General features: G+C 44.5%; 1 protein-coding gene across 1 annotated transcript in view; it reads right to left on the bottom strand.

Moving 5' to 3' along the window:
- Positions 1-18,871, bottom strand: part of LOC124613832 (titin homolog) — a 1,109,199-nt gene that overhangs the window by 330,855 nt on the left and 759,473 nt on the right. The window contains exon 21 of the mRNA XM_047142555.1: positions 6,962-7,007. Within this exon, the coding sequence (XP_046998511.1) occupies positions 6,962-7,007 (46 nt within the window). The remainder of the gene's footprint in view (positions 1-6,961; positions 7,008-18,871) is intronic.

Raw genomic sequence — 18,871 nt, 5'->3', positions numbered from 1 at the left:
ACTTCCTCAGAGGCGCTGCTCCGCTGAGTCTTGCCGACTGACTGGTCGGGTGTCTGAGAGCGACTTATATATTGTGAGAAAAGGGGGCGTGGTTCAGGTGACACGTGATGAGCAGTGATAATCCATAGCAAAGATAAGGTTGACTATCGATTACCACCTTGTCAAAGATAGAAATTGTTAGCAATTTTGTAGAGCCACTGTCCATATATCGCTAAGTTTCATAGCCTCCTCTTTCCTATTAAAATTATCGCGATGTTTATAAATTTCACTAGCTTCTCTATATAACCGTGGATAGTAATATAACGTTGTAGATAAAACTTCGGTATCTGAAAACTTCACTTGGTGGTTGCCTGGTTGAAGAGCATGTTCCGCTACAGCTGATTTTTCTATTTTTCCAAGTCGACAAAGACTTTTATGCTCTTTCAGTCGCGTGTTTACGCTTCTTTTGGTAGTACCAATATAAACTTTACCACAGGTACATGGAATTTTATACACACCATATGTCGAAAGGGGAGGGCGTTTATCCTTCACAGATCGTAGTACTTGACTTATTTTCTTTGTTGGTTTAAAGACCGGTTTTATGTCATGTTTTCGTAAAATCTTACCGATCCGATCTGTTACCTTTTTAATAAAAGGGAGAACTACTGTATTTTTCTGTCGTTATGGTTCATTCTTATCTTTTGGTCTTTTGTTCCTTGGACGCAAAATTCTACTTATCTCTTTTCTTGAGTAGCCGTTTTTTTCAAAAGCCTGCTTCAGATGTTTCACTTTAGCATCCAAATGTTCAGGTGTACATATCCGTTCCGCTCGATCGACAAGACTTTTTATGACACCCCTTTTTTGTTGTGGATGTTGATTAGAATTTTTATGTAAATGTCTGTCCGTATGTGTTGCCATCCGAAAAACTTTATATTCCAAGCTTCTATCGGACCGTCTCATAACTAAGACATCCAAGAAAGATATTCTGTTATCCTTTTCTATTTCCATAGTAAACTGTATTTTTGGGTGAATTTTATTTAGATAATCAAAGAAATCGTCCAAGGCTTTCTGCCATGGGACCAAACCACAAATGTGTCATCTACATATCGATACCAACGAGATGGTTTGTTATTAGCTTTGTCTAGGGTTGATTGTTCAAATTTCTCCATGTAAAGATTGGCAATCGCAGGGCCTAATGGATTACCCATTGCTACTCCATCAAGTTGTTCATAAAATTCATTATCCCACTGGAACTGACTTGATGTAAGACAATGTCTGAAAAGAACAGTCAAATCTTCTGGAAAAATATCCGCTATGAAAATCATAACTTCGTTAACAGGAATCATTGTGAATACAATGAAAAAAACGGCTACTCAAGAAAAGAGATAAATAGAATTTTGCGTCCAAGGAACAAAAGACCAATAGATAAGAATGAACCATAACGACAGAAAAATACAGTAGTTCTCCCTTTTATTAAAAAAGTAACAGATCGGATCGGTAAGATTTTACGAAAACATGACATAAAACCGGTCTTTAAACCAACAAAGAAAATGTGTCAAGTACTACGATCTGTGAAGGATAAACGCCCTCCCCTGTCGACATATGGTGTGTATAAAATTCCATGTACCTGTGATAAGTTTTATATTGGTACTACCAAAAGAAGCGTAAACACGCGACTGAAAGAGCATAAAAGTCTTTGTCGACTTGGAAAAACAGAAAAATCAGCTGTAGCGGAACATGCTCTTCAACCAGGCAACCACCAAGTGAAGTTTTCAGATACCGAAGTTTTATCTACAACGTTATATTACTATCCACGGTTATATAGAGAAGCTAGTGAAATTTATAAACATCACGATAATTTTAATAGGAAAGAGGAGGCTATGAAACCTAGCGATATATGGACAGTGGCTCTACAAAATTGCTAACAATTTCTATCTTTGACAAGGTGGTAATCGATAGTCAACCTTATCTTTGCTATGGATTATCACTGCTCATCACGTGTCACCTGAACCACGCCCCCTTTTCTCACAATATATAAGTCGCTCTCAGACACCCGACCAGTCAGTCGGCAAGACTCAGCGGAGCAGCGCCTCTGAGGAAGTCCAGCGCAGTCCTGGACGAAACGTAAGGAGCAGAAAAGTTCTTGGACCACGACCTCACATCCCGGAAAGTATATCAACAGCCATGTCACCCGGTCGTGGAAGCCTTCATTCTACACTCTGCCGAAGCCTTCAGTACACCGTTTACCTCGATACAACACGTCCAGTGGGTCCTGGGAGGTGAGATGCCACGTTCTATGGCGGTACCGACGTGCCCTTACACCAAATAACAGTCCACTCTTCCTGATGTCACATTTGGTCTTCACTGTCCTCGTCTCCGGGATACTGTTTTCGATCAAAAAATGGTTGAAATGGCTCTGATCATTATGGGACTTAACATCTGAGGTCATCAGTCCCCTAGAACTTAGAACTACTTAAGCCTAACTAACCTAAGGACATCACACACATCCATGCCCAAGGCAGGATTCGAACCTGCGACCGTAGCGGTCGCGTGGCTCCAGACTGTAGCGCCTAGAACCACTCGGTCACTCTGGCCGGCCTACTGTTTTGGTCTCTCTGAACTATCGCCCCATCCGAAAAACAAGAGAACGATTCACATTAAGCCATCGGGCGATATCAGGTTGCAACTGTCCTGCTTCCGTTCTTTCTATGGCCCTCCACAGCAGAGAGGCTGGTAGGCGTCTTCTCTGTACCATACTGCACCCTCTGTGACTGTGTACACAGCGATTGTGGATGTGTGACTACCCGGCAAACACTATTCCGTTTGATACGTGCCCTCACCTCATCGTTAGCGTTGATGTCTGTTGACTAGAATGCCCCTTTCCGGCAAGGATACGATCATACAGACATCTGTTAAGAGTTTGTGTCATTAAATCGGGAATGAGATACGGCAGTTTGTTGGTTTAATTTTGGACACCATTGTACATACTTACTTAGATAGCCAAATCGTGAACCTTTCAGCACAACTCCACAGAATACGACATGTATATTCTGTATACAAGAAGAGACTACGCTAAGGTTTCTCGTTGAGAAATAGCATTTCAACTTTGGTTATTTGCGAGAAGGTTGTGTCGTGCCTCGTGTGAGATGGACGGACATCTCCCAGCACGTGTTGACACTGAATCTCGTGCGAATGTGTAATCGAGAACTTCAGGAGGGCCACAGTCAGCGCCACGCAGGATCTCAGCGGCTCCACGTGACCAGCGCGAGAGATGACTGTTCTAACGTTCTCTCGACTGCTTCCCAGACGGGGCAATTTCAGCTTTCTTTTTTTTTTTTAAAAAAAAAAAAGCATTACTTCTGCCCTAATTGAAATTAAAAATGATTTCTGGCATGTAAAAAACGGACTTTTTTGCCGCTTCAATTCAGGATTAAAATCTCGAGCTTTCTACGATTACCTCCACCGTCTTTGTCAGGAGCAACAGACGTCCAGTCTCTTCGCCAGGAGCAAGTGATAATTGCTCCTGACGAATACGGTGGAGATAATCGTTGAAACTCGAGATTTTAACCCAGAACTGACGCGAAAAGAAGTCATAGGATATTTTACACCACAGTGCCGTCGCGAAATATTTAATTCTCACATTTTTGACATAATTAAAAGACTGTATTGATATCTATATCATATATGAATTTTGTGTCTGTAAGAGACAGATTTTCTACCGTCGCGGAGAGAGAAGCGCTGTGGCAGCTGCCTGCAGGCAGTGCGCTCCATGTCGTGGCAACGTCTCGGCTTCAGACACTGAACGTCCGGCGCACACCAGTTTAAATACAACTCTTGTCTCCGTCGTTGATGATCCTGAACATAACGAGGCGCAGTCCGTGTCTGGAGGCCGTGCCGTGCGGAGATACACTGCAGCCGGTGCAGCGCTTGATTGGTTCTGAGTGCCGTTAATGCTGGCGGGAAATTCTGAACTGAACTGCAAGTGACATGTCTTCCTCCAGGAGAGAAACCTCGAAATTCGGTTTGGAATGGAACACCGCAATGCCTCCCCCTCTAGCTATTCGGAAGTGGATAATTAATAATGTAATAATGTAAAATTGCTTGATGCGAAAGTGATAGTTATTCAAGCCGGCCAAAGTGGCCGTGCGGTTAAAGGCGCTGCAGTCTGGAACCGCAAGACCGCTACGGTCGCAGGTTCGAATCCTGCCTCGGGCATGGATGTTTGTGATGTCCTTAGGTTCGTTAGGTTTAACTAGTTCTAAGTTCTAGGGGACTAATGACCTCAGCAGTTGAGTCCCATAGTGCTCAGAGCCATTTTTGATAGTTATTCAAATTATCAATGCAGCGAATAGAGTGTGTGTGCAAAATGTTTAAATAACGACGTTTGTGAGCGAATAGCCAGTGTAACGGGAGTTCCTCGTCTAGCATTACTTTTCCTCAACACTAATAGTCGATACCAATACTATTTTGCCAATTTTGGACATATCAATTACCTCAGCTGCTTTTCTGAAAAATTTCATATGATTTTATTTTTCAAGCTAAAATTTATGAACATAAATTATTATTTTGGATGTTATAAACGATACATACTAGTTCTGAATGCACAGTTTTTTAGAAACATTTGAAATTACAAGTTATTCGGCACACTTAATGTTTCTATTATTAATTACGCAATATAGTACTGTTTATTATGTATATTTCTGGATTCATTTATGAAATAATAATCAAAACTAACAGAAATTCATTTGTCAAGAAAAATTGTAAACTGTTCGGAATATTGTTATTTCCGCTGAGTGAGGCAGTAGTATTTTGGGCGAACAATGTACCTTCGACTTTGTTGATGTGAAAATTAAAAAGACTGTGTGATATACTAAAATATGACAAAATAAATTAACGTAAAAACAAAAATTCTGCAACGAAAATCTTCAAAATTATTTAGATCAATTCAACCATGAGGACCTAAAACGTGAGAATTTCAGATTCAAGAATGAGACCCCTAGACAAGAAGAACAGGAGCCAACTCCACAAGAAAATATAAGTAAAGTAAAAAGTTTATTGTAGTCTTACTCTTCTCAAATATTCAGAAAGACTTTGCACATTGTGGAAAATAGCTGCAACTAGGAAGGAGAAACAAATAAAATACAAGTTCAATGACGGCTCTGTCATAACAGTAGGCCTGTCAATAACATACGCTGATCTTGGCTTGCGATCGGCGACAGTCTGTAATTTACCATTCAGAGAAGTACTTTGCTTATGGGGGGGGGGGGCAGTTTACACGGCTACATGTATACTCCGCACGTCACGTTGTGGTGTGTGGCAGAGAGTAATTGTGTACTACTGCCACTTCCCCCCTTTCCTTGTTCGATTCGCGAACGGTTCTCGGGAAGAACGACTGGTGGTGAGGCTCTGAGCTGGAATGTCTTTAATTTTACTTTCCGTGACGTACAGGGTGTTTCCCAAAGAGCGTGCAAAAATATAGCAGGACATACTGAACAATTTGAGATAGGGAACCTGGGGTCGAAGAAGCCAACTTAAGGAGACATGGATGTAAATTTGTCTACCGCTTTGACTAGGTTTACCGTTTACCAATTTATTCACAACTAACAGGCTTGCACGTTTACACGTACTGTGCTGTTTATTTAAATGTAAATTCCTTTATTTGCTGCAAAGAAACAAGTAGGACAAGCCTATTTACTTGTCCATAAGGTGGCTCCGCTGTACCGTATTTACACTGTCCCGTGATAGAACGCGCTATGAATCGACGACGCATCCATTCATTACGCAGTGCTATTCAGAGACTTACAGTGCAATACAATAGAGCAGTACCGGTACGGTATTTCCTGGTCGATGGATTGGAGGGGGAGGTCCTACTCCATGGCCTCCGACCCCCTTGACTATATCCTATGGAGATATCTAAATTCACTTGTGTATGAGGCTCCAGTGGCTACGGAGATGGAATTAGTTGCTAGAATTGCAGCTGCTTGTGATGTGATTCGAAGCACACCAGGCATATTTGTCAGGGTGCGTCAGAATCTTGTTTGCCGATGACATGCTTGCACTGAGGTCGATGGCCGTCAGTTTCAGAACATTTTATAAGATACAGTACAAATGGTACGTTCATTGTCTCAGTGATGGTATTTGCAGACAACTGTAACTAATGTAAATAAAAATGTATACGGAAGTATGATTTTAGTCCTGTAATCTCCTTAAGCTCCGACCCTAGGTTCCCTACCAGAAATTGTTCAGTGAAGCAACCTCTATGTCCTGTTAAATTTTTGCACACTCTTGCGGGAACACCCTGTATACACAACAGTGTATGCTTTCGACTATGACACTAGTAATACTGCAAAGGAATGTAGGACGGAGTAGGTGAAGAGTAATTTTTGCACACACTTACGGGAACACCCTGTATACGCAAGAGTATATGCTTTCGACTATGACACTAGTAATACTGCACGGGAATGTAGGACGGAGTAGGTGAAGAATAATAAAAGAAGAGAGTTTTGGCAACCAGCAAGACTATTGGTGTAGTTGGAGCGTAGCGGCGGTTGTAAATCCGCTTCTTAGAAAGGACAGATGACAACATGTGGTCAAAACTAGTCGGAAAACGTTCTCCAGGAGGGAGATGGAAAGGAGGGCGACCATTCGGAAGTAACGTGTCTGTGAGGCAATAGCTTTCTAGGATTTTTTTAACGGAAGTCTGTCGACCATAAGTTGAGGCATAACTGAATTGGTGTAAACCACCTGAAAAGTGTCTGGCTGTAGGAAATTCATACACTCCAATTCCGTAGACAACTATGGCCTCCTTATACAGGGTAAGGATGAGAGAATTTGAGTGGAACGGTGCTGGTGTGTGTGTGGGGAGGAACAGTGAAGCGCCAGAAGGCGCCACGAGCGCAGCTGTGGACTGGCAACAGGTAGACAAGTAGACAGGTAGACAGGTAGGCAGGTAGAGCCGGCGGCCACTGCTGACTGAACTCACCCGTACGTGACGCTGCTCGGCTCCATGCCGTCCTCCTTGCCCTGGCCTGCAACACAAACAAGAGCCTTAGTAAAGTCATCTCAAGTGCAGAGCGTGCTGGGTGAGGGCAACCCTGACAAGAAAATGCGTACAAACAAGATTCTCTCTCTCTCGCACACACACACACACACGCACACACACACACACACACACACACACACACACACACACACACACAAAACACACCATGTGTCACTTATTTCAAAAAGTTAAGCTTTTGTGGTTTGTAGTTTGGTCAACATTTTGAACAAGGTGCCATTCATTTTACAGTATACAAGGGCCACGTTCTCAGGCTTTTACAAAAAGAAATATATTTCATTTCTCCAAATGCAGGAGGATCTGCAACGAATTCACGCATGGTGCAGGAAATGGCGATTGAATCTCAATGTAGACAAGTGTAATCTGCTGCGAATACATAGAAAGAAATATCCTTTATCATCTTGCTACAACACAGCAGGTCAGCGACTGGAGGCAGTTAATTCCATAAATTATCCGGGGGTAGGCATTAGGAGTGATTTAAAATGGAATGATCATATAAAGTTGATCGTCGGTAAAGCAGATGCCAGACTGAGATTCATTGGAAGAATCCTAAGGAAATGCAATCCGAAAACAAAGGAAGTAGGTTACAGTACACTTGTTCGCCCACTGCTTGAATATTGGTCACCAGTGTGGGATCCGTACCAGATAGGGTTGATAGAAGAGATACAGAAGATCCAACGGAGAGCAGCGCGCTTCGTTACAGGATCATTTAGTAATCGCGAAAGCGTTACGGAGATGATAGGTAAACTCCAGTGGAAGAGTCTGCAGGAGAGACGCTCAGTAGCTCGGTACGGGCTTTTGTTGAAGTTTCGAGAACATACCTTCACCGAGGAGTCAAGCAATATACTGCTCCCTTCTACGTATATCTCGCAAAGAGACCATGAGGATAAAATCAGAGAGATTAGAGCCCACACTGAGGCATACCGACAATCTTTCTTTCCACGAACAATACGTTACTGGAATAGAAGGGAGAACCGATAGAGGTACTCAAAGTACACCGTCAGGTGGCGTGCGGAGTATGGATGTAGATGTAGATGTAGATCCTTTCATTGTTGCTCAAATTTTTGCACTTTTAATATCTATACGTTTTTGCGTGTAATGGATCGAGTTTTGGGAACATTAATGTTGACAACTCAAAACATGCTCCCCGGAGGGTTCAGGAGCTTCGTAACGTGATGAAAATCTTTGTCTAGGCAATTTTCTTTGAAATACGGTGGGAAAAGACGTCATAAGGCTATAAGTCCCGTCAAACGGGTGAGGAGTCACTAATCAGATGGTTTTCTCCCTCAAATGTTCAATTATTTGAAGTGCTGTATGACGGTTTCTTTTGTCATGGTGGAGAATGGCGCGATTGTCTGGTTATTTTTTCCTGCTTTCATTGATCATTGGTGAATAAAAAACGGTTGCACTCATATATCATTTATCATTAATTATTCTTTTATGTCAAAAAGCAATACCCACAGTAACGAAAGAAAAAAGTGGCTATTTTCTTGGAAGTGCTTCGTGAAGGAAAGGCTTTCGTTCCTTTTATGTCATCTGGGAATATCCAGACAGTTGAATGCTGCTTTGTTTTCCCGTCCGTAGGAATATAAGTGAAGTCTCCAGTCACACTACGAGGCCCATACAACGGGTTTAAAGTGAATTTGCTACAGCTTGTTCAATAGAAGTGACAAAACCTTATGGTATGCATCAAGTTTTATAAAGTTGACTTAGGACATGGCTTGTTTTAAGCAAACATTTAAATAATATTTTATGTTCTGAAGAAGACGTTATTACTAACGTTGAAACCTAGATAAACGATAAAGTTAACCTGCAACTGTAGGCTGTATATTCTTATATACTTCATGAACGTTTCAGGATTTCTACACAACTTTATCGACAATGATAGCACGAAAGGGGCAAGTACGAGCTGAAGCATTGACGCGTCGTTTATGATATTTTAACCGAAAATTCGTTCCTTTGAGGTGTACATCGCTTCTGCTGAGCTTTTTAAAACAAAAGATATGAGTATAAAATCTAAAAATGTATATAAAATAAAATTTCCGCCTCTATAGTTCACCGTCAGCCTGTCTAATTTCCGTACGGATCAGGGGAACTGACAACCGGTCTCCTTCCAGTCGTCCCAGCGAGGACAACTCATTTGGCCTCATGAGGACATCTCAGGACTGTTTCAGCGAAAAGCAGCTGGTCCGTTTGCGAAAACACAGACTGAGAGAAGAGAGGAGAGTGTGCCATCTTCGTCCTGTATGCTGTTCAATGATCTACAATGCGGGTCAATCATTAGTCGATGAGTAATGTGCGGTGCCCTCAACACTAACGTGCAATTTTTTATAATGTTTTAATAAAATATGCGCTTTATAATTTCTAAAATACCGTTCATCGAACGCCGATGATCTAATGTTAATGGCGCACTTTTTTTTACCGTAATGTTGAAAAAATGGTTCAAATGGCTCTGAGCACTATGGGACTTAACAGCTAGAACTTAGAACTACTTAAACCTAACTAACCTAAGTACAGCACACACATCCATACCCGAGGCAGGATTCGAACCTGCGACCGTAGCGGTCGCGCGGTTCCAGACTGTAGCACCTAGAACCGTTCGGCCATTCCGGCCGGCCGGTAATGTTGATGAAGATGATAATAATACGAGTAGATCACCTTTGCACAAGCTGGCGGTTACAATGTTTTTACACGTTCATAAGTGTATGAAATACTGCGTACTCCGAAGTTTCTTACATGTACTGTATGACCTTTCAACATTCTGTCATTTTTCTACCTGAAAAAACTAGTTAATGTTCCGTAATGCTGCAGTTTGACAATTAAATGTATAGTACAGCAGCACTTGTCTCTCTTAAAAATTTACATACATCAACTAACTTAGGTGCATGTGAAGATTTTCGCTGCATGTCGATGCAACAAAACCTTCTCTGTTTTGTACTGTCGAAGTTTCTTGTAACACGTTTGACATGGCAACAGGTGTAATGACTGTGTGTCACATTTGACATCGGGGACAAATAATGTGTTAAGCACAGAAGGCGTGGGTTTTGCGGAGTTTGATCGCCCTGTGACCGCTCGTCACACCCTCGTGTTGTACTGGCTATGACGACATCGTAGTCAGTTGACATGAGGACACATGCAACTCATCATTGCGACGTAATAGTTCTCACAACTTCACAGTTTGCGAAGAGAAAATAATTTTGTACAGGATAGACAGCGAAAACCATGTAGGTCGCCATGTGTCTGAATTCAGAAGTGGTTAACTCCTCCCGCACCGGCTATGAAGACCCAACGGTATCGGTTGGCCGCCGTGTCATCCTCAAACCACAGGCGTCACTGAATGCGGATATGGAGGGGCATGTGGTCAGCACATCACTCTCCCTGCCGTATGTCAGTTTCCGAGACCGGAGTCGCTGCTTCTCAGTCAAGTAGCTCCTCAGTTTGCCTCACAAGGGCTGAGCGCACCCCGCTTACCAACAGCGCTCAGCAGACCGGATGGTCACCCATCCAAGTGCTAGCCCAGCCCGACAGCGCTTAACTTTGGTGATCTGACGGGAATCGGTGTTACCATTGCAGCAAGGCCGTTGGCCAGAAGTGGTTACGCACTAGCAAATTATGTACGCATCCACATCGTAGCTATTCGACGCGCAGGTCGCCGAAGTGCCGTCAAATCGAAAGACCTGCACCAGGCGAACGGTCTACCCGACGGGAGGCCCTAGCCACACGACATTTCCATTTTTATCGTAGCTATGAAAGCTCAGTATGATGCTGGAAAATTCTCATTAATGGCCTACAGCACTTTCTGGCACTCGGTGTGTGTTTTTAAACATCTCTTGTACATCCTATTAAGAATGTCGAGAAAATAAAAGACACAGAAATCAACCTAACGATGGCAGTGTTTCCATCAAAGCGGTTCCATGTCTAGACCTGCTCTCCGCGAATCACTTTCCCAGATAGTGTTACTGTATCATATTGTATATCGAGGATGCTCCCTGTTTAAATCATAGACAGAGTTTGGGAAGAATGACTGCTGTACGAATCTGAGAGAGCTGTTATTTCCGTAATTTCGTCAGCACGATGTCTGTGGGATAAGTACGTTCAGCGTTAACGGGATACTCGTACTTTCTGCAGTAAGAAAAGCTTCTTGAAGTTATCGAAGAGTATACCTGGGAGATGTACGACTTCTTTCAAGTGTTCACGATTTAAGACGTTTCTCCTTTTCTACTGCTGTCTCTCTCGCCTATCACACAACCCTCTGACCAAACGCGCCGTCCTTTGTACTCGTACAGTGTCCCCTGTTAGCACGACCTGCTTGGGGTCCTATACCCTTGTTAGTGGACAGTTATAGGCAGGACCAGTAATTTGTGTGCATCTTCCTTTGTACACAGACCGTACTCTTCTAGTATCTTGCTAATGAGTTGCAGCTTCGCATTAGCACTGCCTACAACTGAGCTTGCAATGAGATTACAAAAGTATTGGGATAGCGATATGCAGATGGCGGTAGTATCGGATACGCAAGCTACGAAAGGGCAGTGCATTGACGGGGCTGTCACTTCCACACAGGTTTCCGAAGTAATTACGGCCGCACGGCGGAAGTTAATAGACTTTGAAAGCGGAATGGTAGCTGGAGTTAGATGCGTCGGACATTCCATTTCGAAAATTGTCAGGGAATTCAATGTTCTGAGATTCATAGTGCCAAGAATACGCCGGGAATACCAAATTTCAGGCATTAACTCACCTTAGAACTACTTAAACTTAACTAACCTAAGGAGATCAGACACATCCATGCCCGAGGCAGGATTCGAACCTGGGACCGTAGCAGTCGCGCGATGCCGGACTCAAGGGCCGAGAACCGCTCGCCCACAGCTGACGCAGAGGCTCACGGTCCTCACTTAACGATCGAGAGCAGCGGCGTTTGCGTGGCCTCGTTAGTTCTAAGAGACAAGCAACACTCCGAGAAATAACCTCAGAAGTCAATATGGGACGTACGAGGAACGTATACTTCAGGACAGTGCAGCGAAATTTGGCGTTAATGAGCCGACACGAGTGCCTTTGCTAAGAGCACGACACCGCCTGCAGCGCCTCGCCTCGGCTGGCGACCATATCGGTTGACTGGACTCCAGACGACTGGAAAACCGTGGCCTGGTCGGATGAGGCCCGTTTTCAGTTGGTGGTGGCTCCATAATGGTGTAGCCTCTGTTGAAATGGAATTGACTGGGTCCTCTATTGCAACTGAATCGATAATTGTCTGGAAATGGTTATATTTCGCTACTTGAAGAGTATTTTCAGCCATTCATGGACTTCATGTTCCCAAACGTGTCACCGGGCCACAATTGTTCACGATTGGTTTGAAGAATATTTTGGACAGTTCGAGCGAATGATTTGGCTACCCAGACCGCCAGACGTGAATCCCAACGAACATTTATGGAACATAATCGAGTGACCAGTTCGTGCACAAAATCCTGCGCCGGCAAAACTTTCGCAATTATAGAGAGCTATAGGGACAGCATGGCCTGATATTTCTGCAGGGGACTTCCATCGACTTGTCGAGTCGATGCCACGTGGAGCTCCGCACTACGCCGGGCAGAAGGAGTTCCGACACGATATGAGGAGGTGGCCCCATGATTTTTGTCATCTCAGTGTACGTAAGGGGTCGTTCCACATCATATCCCTGCATAATGTCACTCCCAGTCGCTTTCCTGCAATGACTGATTCTAATCGCCACTCATTAATCCTGTAACCAAGGGATGCCACGCCTTCACACTTAGCGAGGTGTGCAGCCTTGCACTTCTCTTTGTTAGCTGCTAGTCGCCAGTATTCATAGCTACAATAAAAGTATTCTTTTATTGGAACTTCGGTATGTGCGATATGAAGGTCCATTATGAACGAACATTTCTCATTACGAGATTAATTGAGAGTCACTGAAGTGTCTGGAACTCAAGGCAGACTACTACTGCAGATACGCCGTGTGGCGGGTCTACACACTAAAACTCCTCCCGAACAGGCCATGAAGGCCCAACGGTACCGACCGGCCGCCGTGTCTTTCTCAGCCCATAGGCGTCACTGGATGCAGATATGGAGGGGCATGTGGTTAGCACACCGCTGTCCCAGCCGTATGTCAGTTTCCGAGACGAGAGGGGGTCAGTACTTCGTCTCTAGGGTCACTGTATTCTGTTATTTTCATTTTAATTAATTTCCGTAATTTTCTGGGTGCTCCTGTTTATGAGCGGCATGTATCCTCTGAAAGGAGACACGTACGTAAGCTCCCTCTCTCATCACCTGCATTCATTCATGTCCATTGTCCATTCCGACGGACTTGGGTAATTCCAGCAGGACAATGCGACACCCCTCACGTCCAGAATTGCTACAGAATGGCTGCAGGAACACTCTCCTGAGTTTAAACACTTCCGCTGGTCACCAAACTCCCCAGAAACGAACATTATTGAGCATATCTGGGATGCCTTGCAACATGCTGTTCAGAAGAGATCTCCTCCCCTCTCGTACTCTTATGGATTTATGAACAGCCGTACAGCATTCACGGTGACCGTTCCCTCCAGCGATACTTCAGACATTACTGGAGTCCATTCCACGATGTGCTGCGGCACTTCTGCGTGCACGATATGAGACAGGTGTACCAGTTTCGTTGGCTCTTCGGTGTAAATCCGACAGTGGCAGGATCGTAGCCTGTCAAGGCTGCAGTTTATTGCTTCGCACTGCGGTTGACCGCTTTGGTGGGGATCCCACGACTGCCGTGCGATCGTGGAGTCAACGGGTTAAGGGGGACATAACGCCGTGCAGCGTCTCAACGGCCCCACGCGACTGGCGCCTGAGAGGAGAGACACAGAGTTCACTCGGCCTTGTGGAACCGCGAAGCCGCGTCACGAGCCTTGAATTTGGGACGGGTCTTGGTTGTAGCAGGTAGTGTGACGGCTCCTGGAACACCACAGAGTTTCAGCACAGCGGACACTGTTGGTGTCCTATGTTCTTCATGCAGCACCAGAGAGCCGCGCCGACAACGTTATTCCCAACGATAACACTGTGCACACATGACTGCCACGACGCTGCCTTTTGACATGAGTCCTGGTTTGTGTCCTGTGTTACTTCCAGCAAGATTCTGAATCTGATATGAGACTGGAAAGTGTACACCACCAACAGATGATTCACTGCCTCCAGCTGGCGCCTACGAGCTTTTGCTGATAACCTCGACAACAACAGGTCGGCAATACCGTTTAAAGCCAGCAGGGAAAATACCAAGCAAAAACACACACTGCAATTTCCAAAGAATCAAATACAATTCATCGGTTTTAAATAATACTCGACAAGTCTGCTTTGGTGTTTGAACACCATCTACAGCTAGTTGCAATCTGATAAAGGTCTTTGCCTATTTACCATAGGCGTGCTCACTGAACTGCAACACTGGCCAAGGAAAAGCCGAAAAATGCTCAACGGGGTCACACGCTCTCATACTACAAAGCATTTTCCACCCTTGTAGTCTTTCCATCTTTGAAACGTAACTTCGTTGATATCAAATTATCATTAACTCTCGACTTCAGAAAGTTATACTCTGTAAAACACGAATTCCCTTGCGGAGAGCACAAGGCTTCTTCTTTCAACCGCACGAGCGCCTTACTCTATTTCGCGAACTCCATAAAGCTCCACGATATTATTTAAAACTTAGTCTACTCAACAAATGAACACCGGCGACAGTATGCAGGCACCTTCATGTCTGTTAGCTGCTCCTGCTGTTAGCACTTTCTGTGACGTTATGCTTCCTACCAGGACATTCAGAAGATTATAGGAATAGAAAAGCAACTGAAATCACTCAACAGAGGAAAGTCCACTGGGCCTGACGGGATACCAATTCGATTCTACACAGAGTACGTGAAAGAACTTGCCCCCCTTCTAACAGCCGTGTACCGCAAGTCTCTAGAGGAACGAAAGCTTCCAAATGTTTGGAAAAGAGTACAGGTAGTTCCAGTTTTGAAGAAGGGTCGTCGAGCAGATCCGAAAAACTACAGGCCTATATCTCTGACACCGATCTGTTGTAGAATTTTAGAACATGTTTTTTGCTCGCGTATCATGTCATTTCTGGAAACCCATAATCTACTCTGTAGGAATTAACATGGATTCAGGAAACGGCGATCGTGTGAGACCAACTCGCTTTATTTGTTCATGAGACCCAGAAAATATTGGATACAGGCTCCCAGGTAGATGCCATTTTCCTTGACTTCCGGAAGGCGTTCGGTACACTTCTGCACTGTCGCCTGATAAAAAAAGTAAGAGCCTACGGAATATCAGACCAGCTGTGTGGCTGGATTGAAGAATTTTTAGCAAACAGGACACAGCATGTTGTTCTCAATGGAGAGACGTCTACAGACGTTAAAGTAACCTCTGGCGTGCCACAGGGGAGTCTTATGGGACCATTGCTTTTCACAATATATATAAATGACCTAATAGATAGTGTCGGAAGATCCATGCGGCTTTTCGCGGATGATTCTGTAGTTTACAGAGAAGTTGCAGCATTAGAAAATTGCAGCGAAATGCAGGAAGATCTGCAGCGGATAGGCACTTGGTGCAGGGATTGGCAACTGACCCCTAACATAGACAAATGTAATGTATTGTGAATACATAGAAAGAAGGATCCTTTATTATACGATTATATGATAGCGGAACAAACACTGGTTGTTACTTCTGTAAAATATCTGGGCTATGCGAACGGAACGATCTGAAGTGGAATGATCATATAAAATTAATTGTTGGTAAGGCGTGTGCCAGGTTGAGATTCATTGGGAGAGTTTTTAGAAAATGTAGTCCATCAACAAATGAGGTGGCTTACAAAACACTCGTTCGACCTATACTTGAGTATTGCTCATCAGTGTGGGATGTGTACCTGGTCGTGTTGACAGAGGAGATAGAGAAGATCCAAAGAAGAGCGGCGCGTTTCGTCACAGGGTTATTTGGTAACCGTGATAGCGTTACGGAGATGTTTAACAAACTCAAGTGGCATACTCTGCAAGAGAGGCGCTCTGCATCGCGGTGTAGCTTACTGTCCAGGTTTCGAGAGGGTGTGATTCTGGATGAGGTATCGAATATATTGCTTCCCCCTACTTATACCTCCAGAGGAGATCACGAATGTAAAATTAGAGAGATTGGAGCACGCACGGAGGCTTTCCGGCAGTCGTTCTTCTCGCAAACCATACGCGACTGGAACAGGAAAGGGAGGTAATGACAGTGACACATAAAGGGCCCTCCGCCACACACCGTTGGGTGACTTGCGGAGTATAAATGTAGATGTAGATTATTTCCAAAAGTTGATGGAAAACTCTCGCCATCACAGGAAAACTTACTCTCTTAGGGCTGGCTAGTCAGCTCAAACTTCAAGCCATTCAGAAGGATCGCTGAAAGACAAGTCCATCCTCTTCAGGGTTAACAAATTCACCATCTCATCGATATCGAAATCCGGCACAAGCGTCCACAATACCGAACAGAACGAGCACGCAGCAGCGGCCAGCCAGTGTTACGTTTGTTAAAAAAAGAAGCACCTGCAGATCAAAGGTCGAAACGAGGCCTCTTCAGCTTTGCCGTCCAACTACGGCTTACTGCAGCACGTAAGGAAGAGATTTGTTGGCACACTTCCCATACCGTTGACCTTAAAGTAAGAGGGTCGTAATGTAGATGTGGAGACTCAGGTCGGGTGTCGAGATAGAATATCCTCTTAAGCAGAGTGCTGGTAATATAGTAGTGCCACGCCAACGTATCGCCACCCGTATCGGTGCTTCTGTACGCAGTGCAACTGCTGCACGAAATCGCTCCGCTCGGGTGGAGCAGTAAAAGGCGTTAAGAGCGGAGCCCCGAACATCTCTCCTTTTTTTCCGTCGGTCACGAGCCACGCCGCTGCGCCAGTTCGCCGAATTTGTCGCGCCGCGCGCGGCGACCACTGGCGGGGATTTACAGCCGCGGCGGCGCGCCGTAATTGCGGTGTCGGGGAACCCCCAATTACCGGGCCGGCGCCAGCGGCCGCGCCGCCTATCTCAGCGGCGCATCGCCTCGCACAGAACACACCTCGCCGGGCCCGGCCTCTGGTCCACACACACACACACACTGCTCTCTTCCCAGGCACCAGCGCCGCCCTCTTACCCACACCGCTGTCTGGGGCGCTACTGTCTCCACTGGCTCGTCTCTTGCGTGACGAGCTGCTGTTGCAACCGACAGCGGAATAATGTGTGCGAGTTGAGATATTTTACTATTCGTACGATCAATTTTTCACTTGCTGCGTGCCTGCAAATTTAGCAAGGAGTGCTTCCTGATGTGCAGAACAATGAATCCTGTCTGTTGATCGGTGTAATTTTTTGCTCCTTCATGAGATGTCAGAGGAAAGCACAACTGGAAGGGGAGTGAGTCAAGACCACTGCGTCTCCTCAGTACTGTTGGAGCATGTTGTTGTTGTGGTCTTCAGTCCAGAGACTGTTTTGATGCAGCTCTCCATGCTACCCTATCCTGTGCAAGCTTCTTCATCTCCCAGTACCTACTGCAACCCACATCCTTCTGAATCTGCTTAGCGTATTCATCTCTTGGTCTCCCTCTACGATTTTTACCCTCCACGCTGCCCTCCAATGCTAAATTTGTGATCCCTTGATGTCTCAGAACATGCCCTACCAACCGATCCCTTCTTCTCGTCAAGTTGTGCCACAAACTCCTCTTCTCCCCAATTCTATTCAATACATCCTCATTAGTTATGTGATCTACCCATCTAATCTTCAGCATTCTTCTGTAGCACAACATTTCGAAAGCTTCTATTCTCTTCCTGTCTAAACTTTTTATCGTTCACGTTTCACTTCCGTACATGGCTACACTCCATACAAATACTTTCAGAAACGACTTCCTGACACAGAAATATATACTCGATGTTAACAAATTTCTCTTCTTCAGAAACGCTTTCCTTGCCATTGCCAGCCTACATTTCATATCCTCTCTACTTCGACCATAATCAGTTATTTTGCTCCCCAAATAGCAAAACTCATTTACTACTTTAAGCGTCTCATTTCCTAATCTAATTCCCGCAACATCATCCGATTTAATTCGACTACATTCCATTACCCTCGTTTTGCTTTTGTTGATGTTCATCTTATATCCTCCTTTCAAGACACTGTCCATTCTGTTCAGCTGCTCTTCCAGGTAATTTTCTGTCTCTGGCACAATTACAATATTGTTCAGAAATGTTTGGAACAGAATAGAGGAGTGTGGATTGGCGGTAGGAGGACAGAGTGTATTCGATTTGCGGATAATATAATGTTATTGACAGAGAGCGATAGAAGTATGACTGGAATGTCAAAAGAAGTAAATAAGATCTGTGAGGAATTCGGAATGAGAATTAATAAGAAAAAGACAAAACGTATGTGATAAGTGCAAGAAAAGTAACAACAGCTATAAAGATAGAACAGGACGATATAGAACAAGATAGTGCTTTCACATATCTGGGAAGCATTATTATGGACGACATGAGACGTAATAAGGAGGTATAGCAATTGGCAAGGAGGCATTTAATAGGAAGGGGAGGCTTCTATAAGAGTGCATGGACAGGGACCTGAGGAAGAGACTGGCGAAGTGCTTCACATGGAGCGTGGCCTTATACAGAGCTGAGACGTGGGCACTGAGGAAAGAGGAAGAAAGAAGGATAGAAGCATCTGAGATGTGGATTTGTAGGAGGTTCGAAGGGATAAAATGGGCAAAAGAAATGAGGAAGTATTGCGAAGAGTGGGGGAAGAGAGAGAAATTTTAAAGGTGACCAGGAAGAGGAAACACAATTGGCTTGGACATTGGACGAGAAGAGACTTT

Source organism: Schistocerca americana, chromosome 4 (assembly GCF_021461395.2).
Source record: "Schistocerca americana isolate TAMUIC-IGC-003095 chromosome 4, iqSchAmer2.1, whole genome shotgun sequence".
Taxonomy (NCBI): domain Eukaryota; kingdom Metazoa; phylum Arthropoda; class Insecta; order Orthoptera; family Acrididae; genus Schistocerca; species Schistocerca americana.
This window is presented reverse-complemented; position numbering and strand designations above follow the sequence as displayed.